Below are 20,523 nucleotides of genomic sequence, written 5' to 3'. Positions count from 1 at the left end.
CTAAAAGGGTGAGGGACAATAATTCGTCATCACGAGGATTTGGCAATTGGATCCTCTAATCCCCAGTCGCCCTTTAAAAGGGGGAGTATGTAAGGTACTTTCTCCCTCCTTCCAGCATGCCTTCTTAGAGTAACAGTATTACACTCGGCGCGTATTCGAGAGGTCCAGTTTCGAATACCGATGAGGGCATTCTCATTTTTCATGCAATCTTGCTTCAAAAAATCCTAATTGTCCCGAACTAAAAAAGGTGGTGGACGATAATTTGACACCACTACGATTTGTTTACTGAACCATGCCTTCGTGGTGTAGCGGTAGCTCACTCGGCGGGTATTCGAGAGGTCTAGTTTCGAGTCCCGGCTAGAGTACTGCACAATTTTCATGCACTCTAGTTTCAAAATAACTTAATGTTTCTACAAATTTTAAAAGCCCAGATAGAATTGTAAGGTATTTTTCCCTCCTTCTTAGCGTGCTTTCGCAGTGTAGTGGTCTGCACGCTCGGCTCGGATTCGAGAGGTCCGTCGTTCGATTCCCGGCGAGGGTATTGCTCATTTTTCATCACGCCATAAATGCTGGTTGATTTGTAGTACTGGGAGTGATTTCTGTTCAACTTATTGAGTTCTTAATAAAGGGGTCTTTTATATCCTTAGTACGTTTCTGTTTGTTTATGACAGCGATAAGTCGGCTTACATCTCCTTAGAAGTCTCGACTTAGTGCATGTTACCAAAACAAGTGACACTGTATACAACGTAAATCATGAACTCAAGGAAATGAATTATTTCCATTGTTTTAGTCGAGGGTGATTCTTAAAATTTTCTTAAGCATTAATACTAGTCCTAAAGATCTGGAATCTCTCCTAGCTCTCGATTACTTTAAAGAAGAATAACAATAAGAAACAAAATTGACTTATTAATGAAACATTAATTACAGAAAAATTTGAAATTGGTGCTTAATAAAAAGTAATGTGAGGAAAATAATTTTTCCAAAATTATTAGGTATCCAAACTAAATATTCTTAAGCGACCAAACTTTCTTAATTCATATATAATCTCTCGAATGAACCACTTTTTCAAGCTGGAAAAAACTGAGTATCAAACTTTAAAGTGCTTTGTAAGTATACTTGTAGTCCGTAAGCCATTATAAAGAAAGGTAATCTATAAGCAAACATATTATCATTGATAAATCTTTTGATACCGTCTATTTATCTATCTGTTATCAAATGCTTCTGGGCACACTTGACCTATTTAGCCATGATCTGTAATCTAACATACGTCCTTCACCTACTGTAATACTGTAACCATTTTATACTGAGTATTTTATAAATCTCTGTTTTTTTTTTTTTTTTTTTTTTTCAAAAATTGCGGTAGTTTTTGAACAGTATTACCCTAGTCTGGACATTTTTAGGTTGTGTTTACCTATAACTTTAAATGATTTGTAAAGATCCATTATTGAATACGTTTAGAAGGCTTTATTTTGTCATACATCTTTAGATGACATTAGATAATTTTTTAAATCAGGAGTGATGAAAAATTAGCAACGCCTTCGCCTGGAATCGAACCACGGACGTCTGAAATACGCACCCAGCGTCCTGACCACTACACTACGAAGCCATGCTAAGAAGGCGGGAGAAATACTTTATATATCTTACTTTGACACGAGAAATATCTCTGGCGAAGTCTTTCCAGAATTTCTGGACCATTATATGATATTTTGTTACGTTATGCTACTGTGCATTTATTAGATATGTTATAAGGTTGTGGGGTTCCAGTCTTTTACCTAACAGCTAAATGCACAGGAACCTCGTGAATAGATAAGCGAATAATTGCTTGAGTTCGGGAACAGAGACGTAAAACTCAAGAAGGGTTAATTACACTTTATTATTCAAAATAAGAATGTACAGTCGGTCCTTCTTCAGAGCGTACAGCAAAGCCTCCACTTGGGCTTGAACTTGAAGAAATAAAACTTGGCTAAAACTTCACTAAAAGATATAGCCGAAGCTATCAAAATTTCTAAGTAGTTGGACCCTAAATATCAAGTAAGCTGGCGAAGCTCTGAAGGGCCTGAAATAAGGCCGAGCGTAGTAATAGCTTAAAGAGATATAGCCAAAAGGCGAACGCGCTCTAGTCAGAAACTTTGGCTCTCTAACGAAGTCAGTGGAACTTCGGCTTAAATATCGCTCTTACTCATTTGCATTAAACGCAATTCTAAAAACACATTCTTGTAGAAAATTGTAAGCTGAAATTAGGAAGGATAGGAAATTAACTTTAACTAAAGATAACTATTAAAAACTTAGGATAAACCTTACAAGGTATTTTCTCCCTCCTTCCGGCATGTCTTCGTGGTGTAACACTCGGCGCGTATCGAGAGTCCTGGCGTGGGCATTCCTAATGTCTCTACAATCGGACTCGAAAAATTTTCGATTAGCTAAAAACTTCGAGATAATAAAATGATATAAACTGTCAATTTAAACATAAATACTGTTGTTATTAATAAATCGATTATTGAAAAATATTTGCTAGATGTATGCTAATGTTTTATTTTATTTAATTTATATTCTTAAATTCGAGGCCTTCTGTTAGCGGTACTGAAATTAAGGGATTAATCTTCAGAAGATCTTTAATTAACCTTTGACGCAGCCTTGCAGATATCTTATTTCCAGAGGGCAGCCATTCATAATAGCATAAGATATTTATTCTTTCGAATTTTAGTCTTATAACTTAACAAAATAGGGCGATTTCAAAGCAATAAATGCGACTAGTTCTTAAGAATATAGATCTTCATTTTATATATCTAATTGATGTGTAAGTGATGTAATTTAAAACATCTAATTTATAAATCTAAGCTACTGATTATTTTATAAACATTTGCAGCATTATCTGAATAAACAAAATATGTTTCCAACACCATATTATATGTATACGTGTAATCAGAACAACTCTTATACTTATAATACTACCTGTATATATATGTAGGAGAGAGAATATAATATGTCTGATTCTCGCAAAGAGGACATGATACAGCTAAATTACCTAACGTTGACTTCGGCGAATGCAGAAATCTTATTTTAAGTCTGTTGTCTTAAGAAATGGTGTTGCAAACGTAAACTTGTGTGCGGAACTAAGTTGATTGAAATAAAATCAAGAATACTTCACAAAATATTTTAATGAAATTTCACTCGAAAAGAGTACATTTTACTAAAGTGAAAATAATAACGATTATATACTAGAATAGTTCTTCATGACAATGTATCTTGCTTAAGAAAGTATGAAGATCCAAAAGTTGTAGAGACATTAGGATTTTTGGAAGCAGGCAAGATGAAGAATTAGCAATTGCCTTCGCCGGGAATCGAACCACGGACCGCTGGAATACCGGCCCAGTGTGCAGAACCACTACACCACGAGGGCACGCTAGGAAGGCGGGAGAAATACCTTATAAAGTGATAGTGCACTTTTAGAAATGCTAGTAGGAAGAGTATGGTCACTCCTATGCAGTCATCACAAGAAGCCATCAACTGATGTTGAAAAGAATGTTAAGAAGATTTTGATGTAGAAATTTCAGTTTTTTTTACCAAAATTCAGAAACTTTCCTTCCATTGACAGAACTAGATTTGTACATTTGTTCTCTTCGTTTTGAATTATGATTAGACCTTTTTTTTGTTTTGTTTTGTTTTGTTGTTGCAGTCTTTTAGGAAAGGCCATGCTTCATCAAGGGTCGCAACGTATCTCCTTCTAAGTAGTTTTGTGCAGGGTTCACCTGCCAATAATTTTTATGCAGTTTCTATTCAAATGGTTCTACGTTGAGCCACCTTGGAAAAAAATGATGAACATTATGTTTTTTAGCTTTATAAGCTGTAAATCTTGGTTTATTATTTCATTTATTATTGTTTCAGATGTATTTAAAGAATTTGCAATTAATTTCTGCATCGGAGAATTTACCCTTGTTACTAACGATTTCACTTTAGAAATAGTACTGCCTTTCTCGGGTATTCGTTGGGAGTCTTCTTTGTATCTAGAAATAATGACTGAACTGCTGTTCTCTTTCCGAATAATAAAATGTTGCTTAGTTTTCAGTTTAATTTTAATATAATGCATTTCAAACGTTTTTAAATTACGGAATAAAATTATTTCTCTTAGAAAAGTGCGAAAACATATCCTTTAATCCACAGCTTGCTTACATGCGACATTTTGGGAGAAGAATATATTTAAAAATAGCAAACGGTATTTATTATTTCAAATTATAAGCAGTTGCCCGAAATGTTGATTCCAAAATATTTGCTATTTTTAATTCTTTATCGAATTCGTTCTAAAAATGTGTAAACACCCTCTGTATTTCTTGTTAAATTCTTTTTACCTTCCGAATATTCATCAGCCAACCCAGCCATATGTCGTCCTGGAAAAAAGATGAACTGAGGTTAAAACACTTCTTGAAAAGTCGTATTTAAGGCTCTAATATATTAATTTAAAAATCTTTTAGTAATTTTCTGGGATCTTTATTTAGAAACCTTGTTGAGTTCAACTTATCTGTAAAGATTATTTAGGATTTTCGGCATGGGAAACGTGAGAAATTAGTTACGTCTTCGCCAAAATTCCAACCACAAATCATCCAGTAACTTTCTGGACGTGCAGTTATATCACAAATGCATTCACAGAGCGACGTGATAATGTTTTATATCCTCCTCCCTTTAAATGGCAACTGAAGCATACACGACACGCGACTGCCCAAACACCCATCACATTTTAATTCGAATGTCACTTCAGAGGCTTATATTAAGTTTTTCAGACGCGTTATTACTTACACTATGAGTGCACTCACAGGAAGTGTGTATGTGTGTGTGTATTTAATTATGGCAAAGCACACTAGGGCTATGTGCCTAAGGGGAGGGATGCCTTCGTGGAGGACTTTCTAAGGGAAACTGGCTCGTATACACGTTACACATGGGGAAAACCACGAAAACACCCATGCAACCAGCCCGTTCGCGGGATTCGAACCTCGGACCGAACTACCAGTGTTCAGCGACTTTACCGCTCGGCCGCTGGTGGGCTCACTCACAGGAAGAGGATACGAAAATCCATTATCTTTACTTAAAGGGTGACTACTGGGAACAGACAGGAGACCATGTCGGCCAGATCCAGGTGGGGAAGAATTACCATACATTCCGTTTTAGTTCGGGTGCTACAGCAAAGACTTATATTAGGTTTTCCGAAAATAGAAATGTGATAAATCAACTGTATTCTCACCAGAATTCGAATCACGGGTCTTCCAATTGCTAGTTGGATGTTCTGCCACTGCCACTGGGAAAATGAGATAATTACTTATACAGCAATCCATAAAAAGCCACGCCAGACTTTATGTACACTACGAGTAAGATCGCAGTGGTAAATTTCCTGGAGCTAGAAAAAAGATTTAGGATCCTTGGCTTTCTGTGGACATGAAGACACGGCAAAAAGATGTTTAAGCCGCATACTTGACTCTTCATTGAAAAGCAAATACGCTCACTGATCTTATACCCAAGCTTGATACTATCTTTAACAATTTAAATAGGTGTTTTTACTGACGATATTTATTTCTGTTTTTGAATATTTTTATTCATCAGAAGGTATAAGTAACTCATAAATTGCAAAGATATTTAATATATTTATGATCATGATTTTTTAATGAATTAAATATTCCAATACAACAAAGTATTAGGATAATCGCACTTTTTTTTTAATCAATAGAATATGTTTCCTTTAGTTATGATGCGATATATTACAACAAATAGGTTTGTAAATAAGGCATTAAAATGCATCAAAATTTTCATGAATAGAATAGAATAAAATTCCCACGGAAATCAATTTGTTTTTTAGGAAACATTTTCAGAGAACGCATTGGGGCAATTTGCCCAGAAGAACTTTTAATTTTGTTTAAGCATTTTGCGTTGATTCACTACAAGCGTTGTTTCACTTTTCAAATTGTTGCCACTAAATATTATCGCCCTGTATTATATTTAAAGAAATTAAACAATAAAGAATCTGCATAAATGTGTGCATGCTTTTCGCATTGTGATAAAACAACAGTACTTAGAGCCATCAAATTTTGAATAACGTAATCCTCCTGCGACTATGGGCATCTGGAAGCTAAAATTTGAAATTTGTTTTATTATCAATTTCATACTTTGTAAAACTTTAACAAACTTTTGATTAACAACTCAGGGATTTCAAAGCGATCAATGGCAATGTTGTAAAAAAAATTATCTTCAGCGCGCGAGACTGTGTATCGGAAATTCTAAAAATATGCTCATTTTAAAATTATTTTGCGATATTGCTCTTGAACTGAATTTTACGATTTAAGTGCGAAGAACGTTGAAAAACGCCCCTTTGGACGTTATTTAAAATTTGAAACCTCTCAGATTTTTTTAATTTTTTTAAATTAAACTGTAATGGTTTGTTACCCAATTGTTACCCGAGGCCTAATCTTAGTCAGAATTACATAAAGGACAGCAGTTTGCACCAAGAAATATGCAATAAAACTGAAAACATATGTTAGTAGATTTCTAGCCAATGTGAAAATGGGTAATCGGGGGAAAAAGTAATTTCTGACCCGTTGCTTAGAAAGAGTAACTATATAACATTGCAATAGCAGTAGCTGTTGCAAACCCAGGAATGTTATGACCGTAGAATGACTGAAAGGAATCCGGGTTTAAGAAAATTTATATTTTCCTTATGAAATTAATATTCTATATTTTCAATAAATAGTACGACTATGAAAGGTTTCATTAATATACCTGCTAAAAATCAGTAGATGCGTTTGTAAATAGTTCTCTCAGACATAACAGTATATTTGTTTTTGCTTTCTACTGCCCTCATCGCTGTATGTGTTCGTTCTAAATATCTCACTCGATTTTCAATTTTCAGTTCAGATGTGATGAAAATTTCATCATAATACTAGTTCAAAACTCTAATAACATGAATTTGAAAACAAGATTTTTGTGAAAGGAATATGTAATTCGAAGAAAATAGCTGTCTAACTTGGTGGTTGTCTAACAATATAATCAAGAAACATGAATTTATCTCTCAAAGTCTTTGCATTGAGGATTAATAGTAAGTAATTTCCTGGTAAATACTGCAATTAAATATGTATTTGAGTGAAATATTTTGGAAGTATCTGTTTTTTACAAATTTCTATAAGTTTTGAATTATTCAAATTTCTACAAGCCTTCGTTTGAAGCGAGAGTGGGCTGGGACTTCTCTGCAAAAGCCAGACGTCCAATCAGCAAACATTTCCCTTGTCTGTTTGATGAGAAGTTGTACTTCCTAATCAGTTCATGTGCGGACGTAAATCAAACGACACTGGGAGACAATTAGCCTTGAACTTCGTTTATATTTGACGATTCTCGTAACGAAATGAGAGTTAAAGAGCTTTCGACATGAGAGTACAAAATGCATTCACAAAGTACGCGGTTTGTTTGGTTTCCAGACACTGCGTCTAAAGCCGTAATTAAGGCCGCTGTAAAAAATACTGTGCCTTCTTATTGGCTCATTCTGAACCCTTTCTCGCTGCTCATTCCATACGCATTATATGTGTTTATCCATTACGAATTACACGTGAATTCATCCGTTACGAACAGTTCGTAATTTTGCGGTAATTTAATGTATTCTCGTTAAAATGGGTTGTTCACCGATTATTAGATTGAATAACAATGATAACCATGCTAATTCTTAGAAATAATCATTCTTATTATACAGTTAATTATATTATTCTTATTAAAATGATAATATTTTAAGGTTTACACGAAAAGAATCGATTCTAATAATTATCTTATTAGTCTCAATATACGATGAATTCATGTGGGAGATGATTATGCATTTTTGAAGACATCACGTCAAAAACAAAATATCATGACCGTGCCCCTTATCATCAAGAAAATCAAGTGCCCCTAATTTATACTCCTATGCAAATTTAAAAGAATTTCCAAATTATGTCTATTTTTAGGAAAAGTATTGAACCAAAAATGGTAACTATGCCGCCCAAGAATTGTATAAATATTCAGAGTTGAGAGCATAAGAGTACACGAGCGTGTCTGCTGAACTGTGATTGTGGAGGGATATAAGCGCAAGACGGGTTTTGGCGATTTGTAAGCGATCCTCTAAGACATTAGCCGTGTTTCTTGCAAGACTTAGGTAAATTTTATAAGATATCAAGTAAAGGGAGTAGCTACGAGCATAATGGATGACTGAATGATGTTGAAAATTATCGGTAGATTGGACTCAGGCTATTCACAAGCACAGATGTTTGCAGAGCTCAACGTAACGCCAAGTGTCGTCTGCAATTTCTGGAAACAGTTTCCGAGCACTGGATCCATATAGAGAAGACCTGGACAAGATCGACCAAGATCTAAAACGACTAATAAGAATCGTCATTTGCACTTTCAACGAGGCTACTCAGGACTGATACAGGTTCACATCTCTCACGTGAACTACATTCTGTCTCTAGAACCTGAGTATTACAGTTCACAGTTGACCGAAGGCTTAATGAGCTAAGGCTGTATGTCACAAGACCTGTTGTTTCATACCGCTCTCTGCAGCACGTAAGAAAGCGCGTTTAGCATGGTGCAGACCATGCATCTTGAAACAGACATCAATGGAGCACCACGCTTTTTATAGATAAGTCGAGATTCAGCCTGGATACTTATTCTAGGCGTACCTGTACCTAGAGAGAGGCTGGAGCACGATACCCTCCCTCATCAGGGGAAAGGATATTACGGTGGTGGAGGTATAATAATTTCGGCAAGCATTTATTGAAAAACCACCCACCCCTGCATGTGTTTGACAAAGACTTCGTGACTGTTATGAGGTATAGAGAGTAGAGATCTTAAGAGTCTTGTGTTCGACTTTTCAGGGGCTCAGTTGGTCCTGAATTCCTGTCAATGAGCGATAGCTTTTGTCCGCATAGGGCTCAGCTGGTCGAAGATTACCTGAAAAGTAAGGGTATTCGCAGCATGGATTGGCCATCGAAATCTGACCTTAACCCTAAAGAGCATGATCGGGATGCTCTTGGGAGGAAAATTTCATCTTACTATCCCCCTCCGAGAACCATCTCGGAGATGAAAATTGCCTTGCTGCAAGAGTGAGATCGGTATGGTGTTTGGTGTATTTAATTATGGCAAAGTACACGAGGGCTATCTGTCTAAGGGAAGGGGTGCCTTCGTGGAGGACTTTCTAAGGGAAACTGACTCGTATACACGTTACACATGGGGAAAACCACGAAAACGCCCATGCAGCCAGCCCGTTCGTGGGATTCGGACCTCTAACCGAACTACCAGTGTTCAGCGACTTTACCGCTCGGCCGCTGGTGGGCCAAGAGTGAGATCGACTGATACAGGGACTCCTCAATCGCCTTCTGTTCAGTATACTGTGATGCTGCGCGATCTGCCTGGCTGTGAGTGCGAACCACACCCATACTAATCTCATCTTCAATTCGATATTACAAAGTGGATTTTCGATATCCGTGCACTACGAGCTTTATTGATGCTTATGCACACAAAAAATGACTTTTGAATGGCCTGTGTTATGAATGTATATTCTACCAAATTTCATTAAAACCTTTCCATTAATTTTCAGAAATTCAACATAATGTGCAAACTCTTTTAATTTTGCACACGAGTGTATAAACTTGACATACTGCACAAATTGCATCTTATTCTTCTATAAAACAGACAGTTAAATAGTCTAATTGCCACACTTTGAGGGAAGCTAAATAAATAATTTTCTGGTTCATATCCACATGAGAAAAACCACGAAAATGCTCACGTAGCCGGTTACAGCCGAAAACATCGCGGACGAAAACGTCGCGGAGAAAACAACACAAGGCGAAAACGTCGTGCTACAAAACATCGTGGGAGAAAACATCGCAAAAAGAAAACATCGCAGTTCTAAAACATCGTGGTACAAAACATCGTCGTCGAAAATAAAGCGGTTCAATAACTTCGCAGTTTAAAAACATCGTCGTCCAAAATATCGGGGTAGAAAATAAAGTATCTACAAATCATCGCATGACGATAACATCGCAGACATGATTTTTTCAGGTTTTTAGTAATTGTAAATGCATATTCCCATAATGATTTGTGAGCGCAAGATGGAAAGAAGGATAATTTTTACTTTCATATTTTTTATTAACTAATAAATTTTTGCTGAGAAAATAAGAAGGAAACTTAAGCATAGAAAATTAATGCAACTTATAGCACTTAATAGAAATTTAAACTGACATAGTTAACTAACACAGGCCATTAATAAATCATTTTTCATAAAGTTTTTACTGGTAATTTTTCATGAAAAGTGTAATCTATAAGTTGCATTCAATTTTCTATGCTTAAGTTTCCTTCTTACCTTTTCAGCAAAAATTTATTAGTTAATAAAAAAATGTGAAAGTAAAAATTATGCTTCTTTACATCTTGCGCTGACAAATCATTATGGGAATAACCATTTACAATTATTAAAACCTGAAAAAAGCATGTCTGCGATGTTATCGTCATGCGATGATTTGTAGATACTTTATTTTCTACCACGATATTTTCGACGGCGATGCTTTTAAACTGCGAAGTTTTTGAAGCGCTTTATTTTCGACGACGATATTTTGTACCACGATGTTTTAGAACTGCGATGTTTTCTCTTTGCGATGTTTTCTCCCACGATGTTTTGTAGCACGACGTTTTCGTCTTACCTTGTTTTCTCCGCGACGTTTTCGTCCGCGATGTTTTTGCCGCGATGTTATCGGCGGACACCCACGTAGCCAGCCCGTTCACCTAGAAGCGAACTCAGGTCAGACTATCAGTGTTGAACTACTTTACCGCTCTGCTGCTATGGGGCCCTCATGAACTACGAAGATAACAGTCTCATTGATAAAGATACTGTTTTTACTTGTAAGGTATATTTTAATTTTATAACAGTTATTTTAATTTCAAAGTCTCTTTCTTATTAATTCTTGTTTTCAATTCCAACTCCCTACCAAAATGTGTTTTTAGAATCGCGTTGAATACAAGTTAGAAGAAGTATTTAATGAAGGTTCAACTTACTTCGTGAGAAAGAGCTGGGACTCTGAGTATCGCGTGTTTGCCTTCGGGCTAAGTCTCTCTTGAAGCTGTTACTCTCGGCCGTATTATTACGTGCTTTTTGATATTCGCCGGTTAGTTTAAATTAAGGGCCAACTACATTAGATACTTGTTTTAGTTTCAGCTAAGTCTCCTTTAGTTAGTTATAGTTTAGTTTCTTATTTCTTATTCTGAGTTCAAGCCCGAGTGGAGGCTTTGTTGTAAGCCCAAGAAAGGACCAACTCTTATTCTTATTTGAGTGAAATAAAAGGTAGTTCAAGCCTTCTTGAGTCTACATCTTTAATTATTTGAACTCAGCGTTAAGTCGCTAAACAGTTCACTAGGTTCCTCGACGTTTATCTTAGACAAAAAGCGTAAGGAACCCTATACACTTTCAAATCAAATCAAATAATTTTTCTCAAATTTTTCCATGAGATTTGTAGTGATTAATTTAATAATAAATCTAAGCCATAATCAATGAAAACCCGTAATCTACTTGGTAATTTTGGGCTGAAACGTACTTATTTATATCTGTAATGGTAAAATTCGATAAATTAAATTTAAAAGAAAACATCATTGTACATACAGTGTCCGTTTAATAATACTATTCAAAAAGCTGATGCACTTAAAAATTCTCGAAGCAATTTTCAGTTTGCTATTATTTTTTATATTAAAAAGAATAGTCACTAATAATTTAAAGGGCCCCAATGTTTAGTGACGAAGCATATATAACACCATCGAAAAGCTTCAAGATTAATACCAAATTGCCAAATTTGATGATATCAAAATATTTTAAATACAGCTGCCAAAATACTGCCTTTCTACAGCCACACAGTTCTGCTGACGCTCATACGGCTCTATAAGACATCTCTAGAATTTACGTAAAGTGTTTCATGGCATCCTCAGCAGCAACTTTCCTAGCATTTTTTTCAGGGAAACTTAAAGAATCCTATTACATTTAACAACAACATTTTTATACACTGAGTTTGGTAAGTTTGAATAAAGTGATGAATCTGTAAGATCTGAAATATAATTGAGAAGAATGACTCACCAGATAAAATTGAGAATAAATAAGCAACATTTTTTGTTGTTAGTTGCATTTTTGAAGTGGAGCGATTTTACAGTGCCATCTTTTCAACTGCCTGATAGAGATAGAAACGAAATAATTATCTGTCTTCAGTTTTATTTTAGCAGAAGTTCTTTGGCGATTGTACTCAAAGCAGCCCTTTTTAGATGCGTAGTAAAGACAAACAATAGCTAGCGTCAGTTTTATCTTAGAGTAAGCTGTTTCGTTTATCTAGAGTAGATGAGCAATATTATTTACCTGAAATTTATTTTATTAGAATCGCCTTCTGCTCCGAGTCAACTCCGAGCCATTTGAAATTTTTCCTAGAAAATCTTTCTTGTATTTTAAAATAAGATGCTGGAACTGATACTCATGCATAGCAATTTGTTCAGAATTCTTTAATTTTACCCCTACAAATTTCTGCGTAGCTAAATCAGTGATAAGGAAGGCAGAGAGCGACAGGAAAAAATTTTTCTCGCCAATGTTCGAAGTACAAAAGATTTCCATTTAAGGTCATTCTGTTAATTGTAGACCTCTGTCTAGCTATGTAAGTAGAACTCTCAGAAAAGTTCTTGTTAGCTTCGTATTGCTCGCGAATATTGTTGAATCATAGATCCTTCACTCTTTTAACAATGCTTTTGTTTCAAAAAGAGTAAAAATCACCCCGTAGGAGGTTTTAACACAATCAGCAAATGTGTGGAAGCATTGCTATCTTATTTTAGCCAGATAACCTGCAAACAAGAACTGAATAATGCGCAAGTTATCATTTCACTTTTACAAGGCACTAATTATTATCACATCTTTATTTCTTGTTAATTCCTGTTATTTCTTTAGTTAAGCGTGTAATATCCCAAGTAAAGAGCGAACTCTCAATTAGGATTTGTAATCACGTTTGCTTATTTTTCGTTTCAGGATGACGCAGCCATGGACCTGAGAGAGCATGCCCAATAGTGTCCCGATCTCTTTACCAGCGACACCCCCTTCGCCCTTACCCCATTCGCGGCTGGCACGCTCTCACAATCGTAGGTTCCACGTTCGCTTCCCGGGAGTCGACTCCGAGGAGCATCTCCTTAACTGTAAGTTCCTTCTTCCTTCTCATTGTTCTCTTTCCTGCTTGGGAGTTGGAAACTTCCTTTCTTCCATGTATCCTTAATATGTTTTATGAGGGTAGAAAACACTTCATGTTATTAACATCCGTTTAATTAAAGTTTTCGTAATGCACAGTATTTCTCATACAGAAGCCAAAATAATAAAACATGCACAATGAAAGAAAAGTAGTCGGAATAATAATATCATGTTTCTGAAAAACTTTCATTTGCGGTCTGCGAATATGCTTGCAGAACAAAGTTTTATTCATGTGCCACCCACGCATATTCTTCGTATGGTACTAGCTCATGCATCATTATAGTGATGCATAAAGTTAGTCGTAATGACGGACGGCACAACTGTAGGAGAGGCCAATCAGGGATATTGTGTTGAATACTCCTCAAGCAAGTGTTCCTAGAATTTCTAATTTCTACACACTAAGTCTTAATGACAGTTAGACGCTGAAGTGTGCTTAATGATACGTTTGTCAGTTGGAAAAGAAATCTCATTTTTAATCATCTGTGAAACCATGGATGCCCTTTTTAGCTAACAAATCGCCTTGTTCGTTACCATCCACACCACAGTGAACCGGGACCCATTATAGGGTAACGTGGATTTCTTTCCACTTGAGATGTTGCAAATAAATTCTGCATTGTAATCAGAAGATGTAGTTGCGGCAAAAAAAGCAAACCTGAATAGTTGCCTTCGAGTCAGACAGTGTGGCAACCTTACAGGTCAAGTTTTTAATCAGAAGTTTTGCAGTGGCCTTAATAATGGCAGTGGTCTCACCATCAAAAGCAGTTCCAAATGTCTGGTAGAAATATTAAATGCGAATACTTCACAAAATACTTCCGCACCGACATTTGGTGAATCCAGTGGCGTACCTAGGGTGGGGCAAGGCAGGACATCTGTCCCCGGGCGCAGCATCCAGGCGGCGCCAAATTGATGCTACAAAATTTTTTAATGAAATATTTTCCATTCTTGGCACGCAGAAGGGGCCCAAATTCTTCTGTTGTCCCCGGGCGCTGGAATTCTAGCAACGCCACTGGGTGAATCGATTGAACATTATCCATCGGTGTATACTCTCAGTCAGATTTCGGATATTGAAGTTCTAGAGTCTCCAATGTCGTAGGATGTTTCAGAAGGTTTCAGGATGATGTTTCAGAAGGAAGGCAACATTCAACATAGAAGAATCATCTATTTCAAGAATAACAGATTGTTGACACTAAGAAATCTTTTTCTTGAAAAACTAGCTGGAGAGTCATGGATATCTTTAAAGTCCTTCGACTTTTAACTGAATTATGTATTATTATCGTGATATTATGTCAAAAATATAATCTTAAAGTCAAGATCAAAGTTTTCAGTACTTGTATACAGATAATAGACGCCAAAGAGATGCTATGATGCGTTACGTTGCATAATCGATGCTGTGAGTAAAGTTACATAATAACATACTTCAGACGATCATTGGGGGATGCGCGTATATAATATTTTCCCCACCTGTAGAGAGCTCTTTCGTGTTAGAACAGATTATAATTACGCTAAGAAGGTTAGAATTCTAGCCCCCTGCTGTCCATCAGCCACATGTAGCTAATAATTAAATGCTTGAAATATGGTTACTGTGATACAAGACAATTTTAATATGAATTCGGATCTCAATTAGTTACATTGATTTAAAACACATTTTATTAGACACGTTTAAAATTTGAAGAAAATGAGAATGGGACTGTTAAACAAAAGTCATTTTATGATATTGAGTTTAGTACTGAGAAAATTCACATCGACGTTTGGAACAACTAATTAAATTTTATCTACTGTGTTTTTAAAATGAAGATAAAGATCTATTTTTACTGTTGGAAATCTTGATTTTGAATTCAGGTGTACTGCAAGCATTAAAAGTCGTGAAATATATATAGTGCCTATTTCTTTTAGGATTATAAAGGATCTTTTTTTTTAAGTTAATAATTTTTGTATTAACTGCGGTTTTCATTGCTATCCTTCTTGGCATTATAATACTTATACTTACCTTTGTAACACGATACGAAATAAGAAAACATCTAGCTTATTTTCGCTCATTTGGAAATTTGACTCTACATATATTTATATCGTAATATTTCTATCGAAGGTCGTTGTTGTACAATACTTTCTTCACTTTATTTTTAGTATTAGATATTGTTTAACTTATCGAATGGAAACAGAATATTTTTATTGTTTTCGCATCATATTCAAAATGATTAAGAAGCGAAAAAATTGAGCTTAATATGAACATGGTAACGTATCGGAACGAGAGTATTTGTACAACAATATAAACTAATTTTAGTATAGGTTTCAGGAACAGTTTAGAAATAAATTGCTTCTTCTATGGTACTAGCTATTGTACTATCTTCTATGGTTCTATACTAAAATTGCTGAAGACCATTTTCATTAAAGTGAAGAAGTTTTTAGTTTCTTCTATGCAAACATGTGACATAGCACTTCCGATGGTAGTTTTAGTCTAATATATTAGCTCAGATTGTTAAATCTATATATGTTAGAGTATGAAGACTAAATTCTATCTCTAAAATATATGTGCCCAGAATTAATTAACTCTATTTCAAAACTACCTAGAGGTGAAACTAGTCATTGGAAAATCGTTAAATTTTGTGCGGACTTAATGAAGGGATGGGAATGTCTTTCAGTGACAAAAAAAAAGTTACGGATAGAGTCCCCAGAGGGTGTTTTACAAACCTGGAGTAAAAATATAAATTTTTGTCTATGTGTAGAGTCCAGTAGATAAACTTCTGTAATAAAACTGGAATTGCAGGAAACTACACAAGAGAAATGTTAAAGTACCCTTTATTAAATCTTTAAAAATTTACAATGCATCAGCTCGACGTTAACAAACTTCGCCTCTGCTTGGGCGGTTTACTAAAAATCAAGTAACGAAACTAAAATTTGAAGATATTAACAAACGATACAACAATACTACAGGGCTCAGCGAGATCCCGTAACTTAAACCTCCTTCGAAACTAGTGGCAGCAAATAAATGCAATTTAAGCCACTTGGACCAGCAATAAGCAAACGTATCTAAAATAGAGGTGGCGGCTAGAGCCTAACTCTCCCTTTCTCCTACCGAAACTCCGCTTTTAAATATTTTCTTCAAAGTAGAAATTTGCATTCCTTCACTCGCGCTGCAACATTTAAATATTATGGCACTGACAGTTAGGGGTATTAACTTGTTAGTTAAAATAAATATAAATCCCTACAATGTCATCAAGCAATTGTAATAAAACCTAGACTATTTGAGGAGATTTTGTTTTCAACGTGCTTTCGCTTCACAATAACGATAATTTTACAAGATCGTGCTAGTAAAATCGTTTCACCAAAACAATAATTCCGCAATAGCTGCTCTACGGAAATTTCGGGCTTTGAAGGGGATTCGAAGAGGTCCAATGAATGCTAAAACCCTTCGGAAAATGATAACGAAATTTAAAGAAACACGATAGTTTTCTGTTCGTCCTGGAAGAGTAAGAAAACCCATTTCTGCAGAAGCAATATAGGAGATTGTGCTTCCCATGATCTAGGGCATAGCTTCAAAATTTCAGGCTAGTACCAGTGTCCGGCCTATAGCAGAGGCAGTGGATAGACTACTTCAATTGTCCATGAGATCTTGCAAAATATCTTCCGATATTGTCCTTACGATCTTTCACTGGTGCAGCGGTTGCTTCCAGATGATTTTGATGTTCGACTCCGGTTCTCACTTATTTCTTGTTCGCTTTGAGGTCTATTCAGAATGGCCTTGGAATATCTTCTGGGCAGACCGCATTTTCATTTGAACGGTGCAGTGCACTCACAACAGCCGAATTTGGGACTAGAAAATCCGCGACTTATCTTAGAATTTCTTTTGTGTTCACGAGAAGTAACTAATAAGGTGTGAATTTTACGTATCATTTATTTTCGGCCCGTGCTTCTTCGAGGAGGTACGTTCCATAGGTTCAGTGACATATTTGATCACTGGGCAGCAATATCCATCGCTGTTCAGAACGAAATAGTTCCGGCTCTGAAAGCACGTCAGCGCCTTGCACGCACAATCTTTATATAAGATGGAGCTCTTCCACGCATTAATGTTGTTTTCTCTGAAGAATATTTTCATCCTTCATTAAGTCCGCCACCGAATTTCATAATTTTATGATGACGGATTTCGTTCAAATTGATATTGTTCTTTAATTATGGACACCCTGTATATGAAACTAAAGAATACAATTTTCATTTTTCTCTTATTTAATAGTAGATAGTTTTGCAATTATCGTTGAAATTTATTTGAATGTGTAAACGAATGAAGTTTTTCCTTCAAGTGCTTTTCTTTATTCCAAAACGTATTTTTGCTGGTTCCAGCTCTGAATGGTCTCTCTCTATTTATCTGTTTTATTTAAAAAACGAAATTTCATTAAATCTCTAGTTTGATTTATGTTATATAGTATAAAATCATAAGAAAAATGGGTAATTGCATTTTTCACTTCTCATTTTTCCCATAGCAAAAGATGATGTCATTTAATAAATAGACTGCATATTTTCAGATTACTCATGCGCTCTCGTTGCCGATATTTTGTTACAAGGACATCTATACATCACAGAAAACTACTTCGCCTTTTATTCGAATATTTTTGGAAGGAAAACACAGGTAAGAGTTTGATTTATCTTGATTCCTTTTGAAAGGCTTTTTTATTCTTTATTTCATCTTGATTATTTCTCTTCTTTCCTCTTTTACTTGAATGATTTTGCAACGACTTCGTCCGCCGTGAAAAGATATTGGCTGTTTCAATATTAGTGGTTGCTGTAGCTTGCTCTTTCGAGGCGTCCTGTTCATAGCCGCAAAGGATCCAAGATCGGCCTCGCACTTTCAGAGAAGTAATGAACTCATGGCACCAGCTGTCAAGAAACATTGTCATCAACAACTCGACATAGCAACCTTCTACAGCAATTAATTCTCTTTAGCGAATACAAATGGGGCCTTTAGGAAAACAAGACGGCAACAAAGACCACGCCTTAATTTCAATAGAAGCCTGTTATACTGCTTTTATCTTTCATTCGGAAACAGAAACACATGCTGACAAAATACGAATTTCTTTTTTTACACAGAACATGTTAAATCCTATTCAGCCTGGGATATCGTGATTCTCTTTTCATTTTGCCAGACATTTAGATTCATACAGTTCAATAATCCTAATCGAAAAGTTTTGATATCTGAAGGATTTTTTTTTTTTTTTTTTTTTTTTTTTTTTTTTTTTACTAAATGATTTAATGAGTATACAATATTGGTAGAGAAAATTCCTGTTTCTATTTTAAAACTATACTCAGTTAAAGGGAACATAACGAAATAAAAAAAAATCTACAAATTAAGTATGCTTATTTAGTGAATACTTTAATTTGGATCTCGTACACGTGTTTTTACTCATGTGCCGTTAAGTCATGGATTCAAAATACATCTCAAATCTTAAAAATTGCATTGCAGGATTTAAAAAAGCTGAAACGAAAATTATTAACATTTCAGTAGTGCCGGATCCCCTCCCTAGGCTTTTTTTACCCCCCTCCCAAGTCAAATGCAATCTCTGCTGTTACTAAGTTCTAGCATCCAGGGTCTTCCTAAATTCTGAAATTTTTGTCACCCCTAAATTCTGCCTCGCTTTGTGCGGCCGCGCCATCTGCATCGGATCTGGCATCAGTCCTGAATTATATTGAGAATACATAATGGGAAGTAGTTAGTATGACTAGTAAATTTTTCAAAAGGTATATTAAGTTTTCTAAGTCAAAAATTTTTAGCATTAAATGTTTCTAATATTCCGATTATATTTTGATTTTTAAGAGTTAAATACATCTTTTGTATCACGTCTAAATGTCACTTCATCATTCATGGTTCAGTAAAGAAGCGTATTTAACCTGTCATTTTAGAAATGATTATGAATATTGTCAAAAGTTCTTTGCTGTCTGCTAATACGTAAAAAGGAGACTGATTATTTTGAATCTTCGTTCCTCTTCCAATAGATTCTACTTCCAGTGAGTGACGTCATCAAAGTGACAAAGGAGAGAACAGCAAAAATCATTCCAAACGCTGTGGGTCTATACACAGTTGAAGGAAAGGTAAATATGTTATCTCTGACAAACAAGAAAAGAGCTCTATGCTCAGTTAAATTATTCGTTAGTTTTTACGGACTTTAAATTTGTAAACAGTTATAAATACCATATTTTACTCGCGTATTTTTCCCTTTTCCTACCAATTTTACCACTTAAAGCCTAGAAAGGAGAATACGTAAAGAGATGACTTAAATAATAAACACGGCATTAAAAAAACTAAAACTACACATAAAGACACATTAATATTATTTAACTACATATTTCAATGGAATCATTGCTTTCAATAATATTCTGTTTACATACGTCAAATAATTTCCTATTGATACATACATTTTACATTAGTACCATCAATCAGAAGTTTCTAAATCAAATGCTGAAAACACTAGGGAAGAATATGTGAGTAAATGTGCTAATGGAGTGGTATTTTAAATACTAGACACATTTTCCTATTAAAAATGTCTTTGTAACACAACTATTTGGATGTAACCAAACTATTTTACAACTAAACAACTTACAGTCAGTCGACCTCCAGCTGCGATGAGAGCAAGTTCTCCAATATTATATCTCCGTGACTCGAAAGTTAATTCTAAATGTTTGATGTTCCTGTTTGGTTATGTTCTGCTTCTATGTATATTTTCTTTGCAACTGTTTCTGTGCTCTGTTAATAAATACTTTTAGAGCTAACCGGCGTTTGTGTTTATGGAGGAATGGTTACATCTTTATATTGTAAGTGGAAATGAAGTTTATAACTTTAAAAACTTGAGAAAAGTGAAATTAAAATTGCAGATAATATAATTTTGGCACCTTCATATCTAAAACGCGTTTAGTGTACACGTGTACATAAATTCATGTAATGAGTTTAAAAATTAACGAGACGGCAAAATTTGCAGAACTTGTGTAATGTAAAAATATTCATTAATAATTTCAGGATTGTCTGAATTATTCATAACGATATGCAATATATATACTATGTAGAAAGTATTAGGCAAATTTCAAGTATTCCGTTCAGGTTGCTGGTATTTAGACAAGAGTTGAATTTAAAACGAAGTACAGTTAGAGTGAAAATGTATCTCTTATTATTCCGAAACGAAGGAATTGTACTTTAAAGAACTTGTAATTTATAAATGATATTTAAATCCAGTCGAAATTTTAATGGCGAAGAACAATTAATGTCAGTGTGAAAATCCTTTTCCTCACTG

General features: G+C 35.2%; 1 protein-coding gene and 1 long non-coding RNA gene across 4 annotated transcripts in view; one reads left to right on the top strand and one right to left on the bottom strand.

Moving 5' to 3' along the window:
* The window catches only part of LOC118195226 (uncharacterized), a 93,338-nt gene that overhangs the window by 8,135 nt on the left and 64,680 nt on the right, over positions 1–20,523 (top strand). For all 3 annotated transcript variants that reach the window (XM_085814943.1, XM_085814941.1, XM_085814942.1), the window contains exons 2-4: positions 13,040–13,203; positions 17,770–17,873; positions 19,235–19,330. In XM_085814943.1, coding sequence (XP_085671069.1) covers positions 13,068–13,203; positions 17,770–17,873; positions 19,235–19,330 — 336 coding nt within the window. In that variant the 5' untranslated portion in view covers positions 13,040–13,067. The remainder of the gene's footprint in view (positions 1–13,039; positions 13,204–17,769; positions 17,874–19,234; positions 19,331–20,523) is intronic.
* LOC146997554 (uncharacterized) lies at positions 3,141–13,086 on the bottom strand. Its single transcript, XR_015040671.1, has 2 exons — positions 12,113–13,086; positions 3,141–4,385 (listed from the first exon to the last, which is right to left on the bottom strand). It is a non-coding gene; the product is annotated as an uncharacterized LOC146997554 (long non-coding RNA).

This window comes from Stegodyphus dumicola, chromosome 4 (assembly GCF_044657685.1).
Source record: "Stegodyphus dumicola isolate Sdum_Otavi_A_Nest chromosome 4, ASM4465768v1".
Classification (NCBI taxonomy): Eukaryota; Metazoa; Arthropoda; class Arachnida; order Araneae; family Eresidae; genus Stegodyphus; species Stegodyphus dumicola.
The sequence above is the reverse complement of the archived record's forward strand: the minus strand, read 5'-3'. Positions and strand labels throughout refer to the sequence as shown.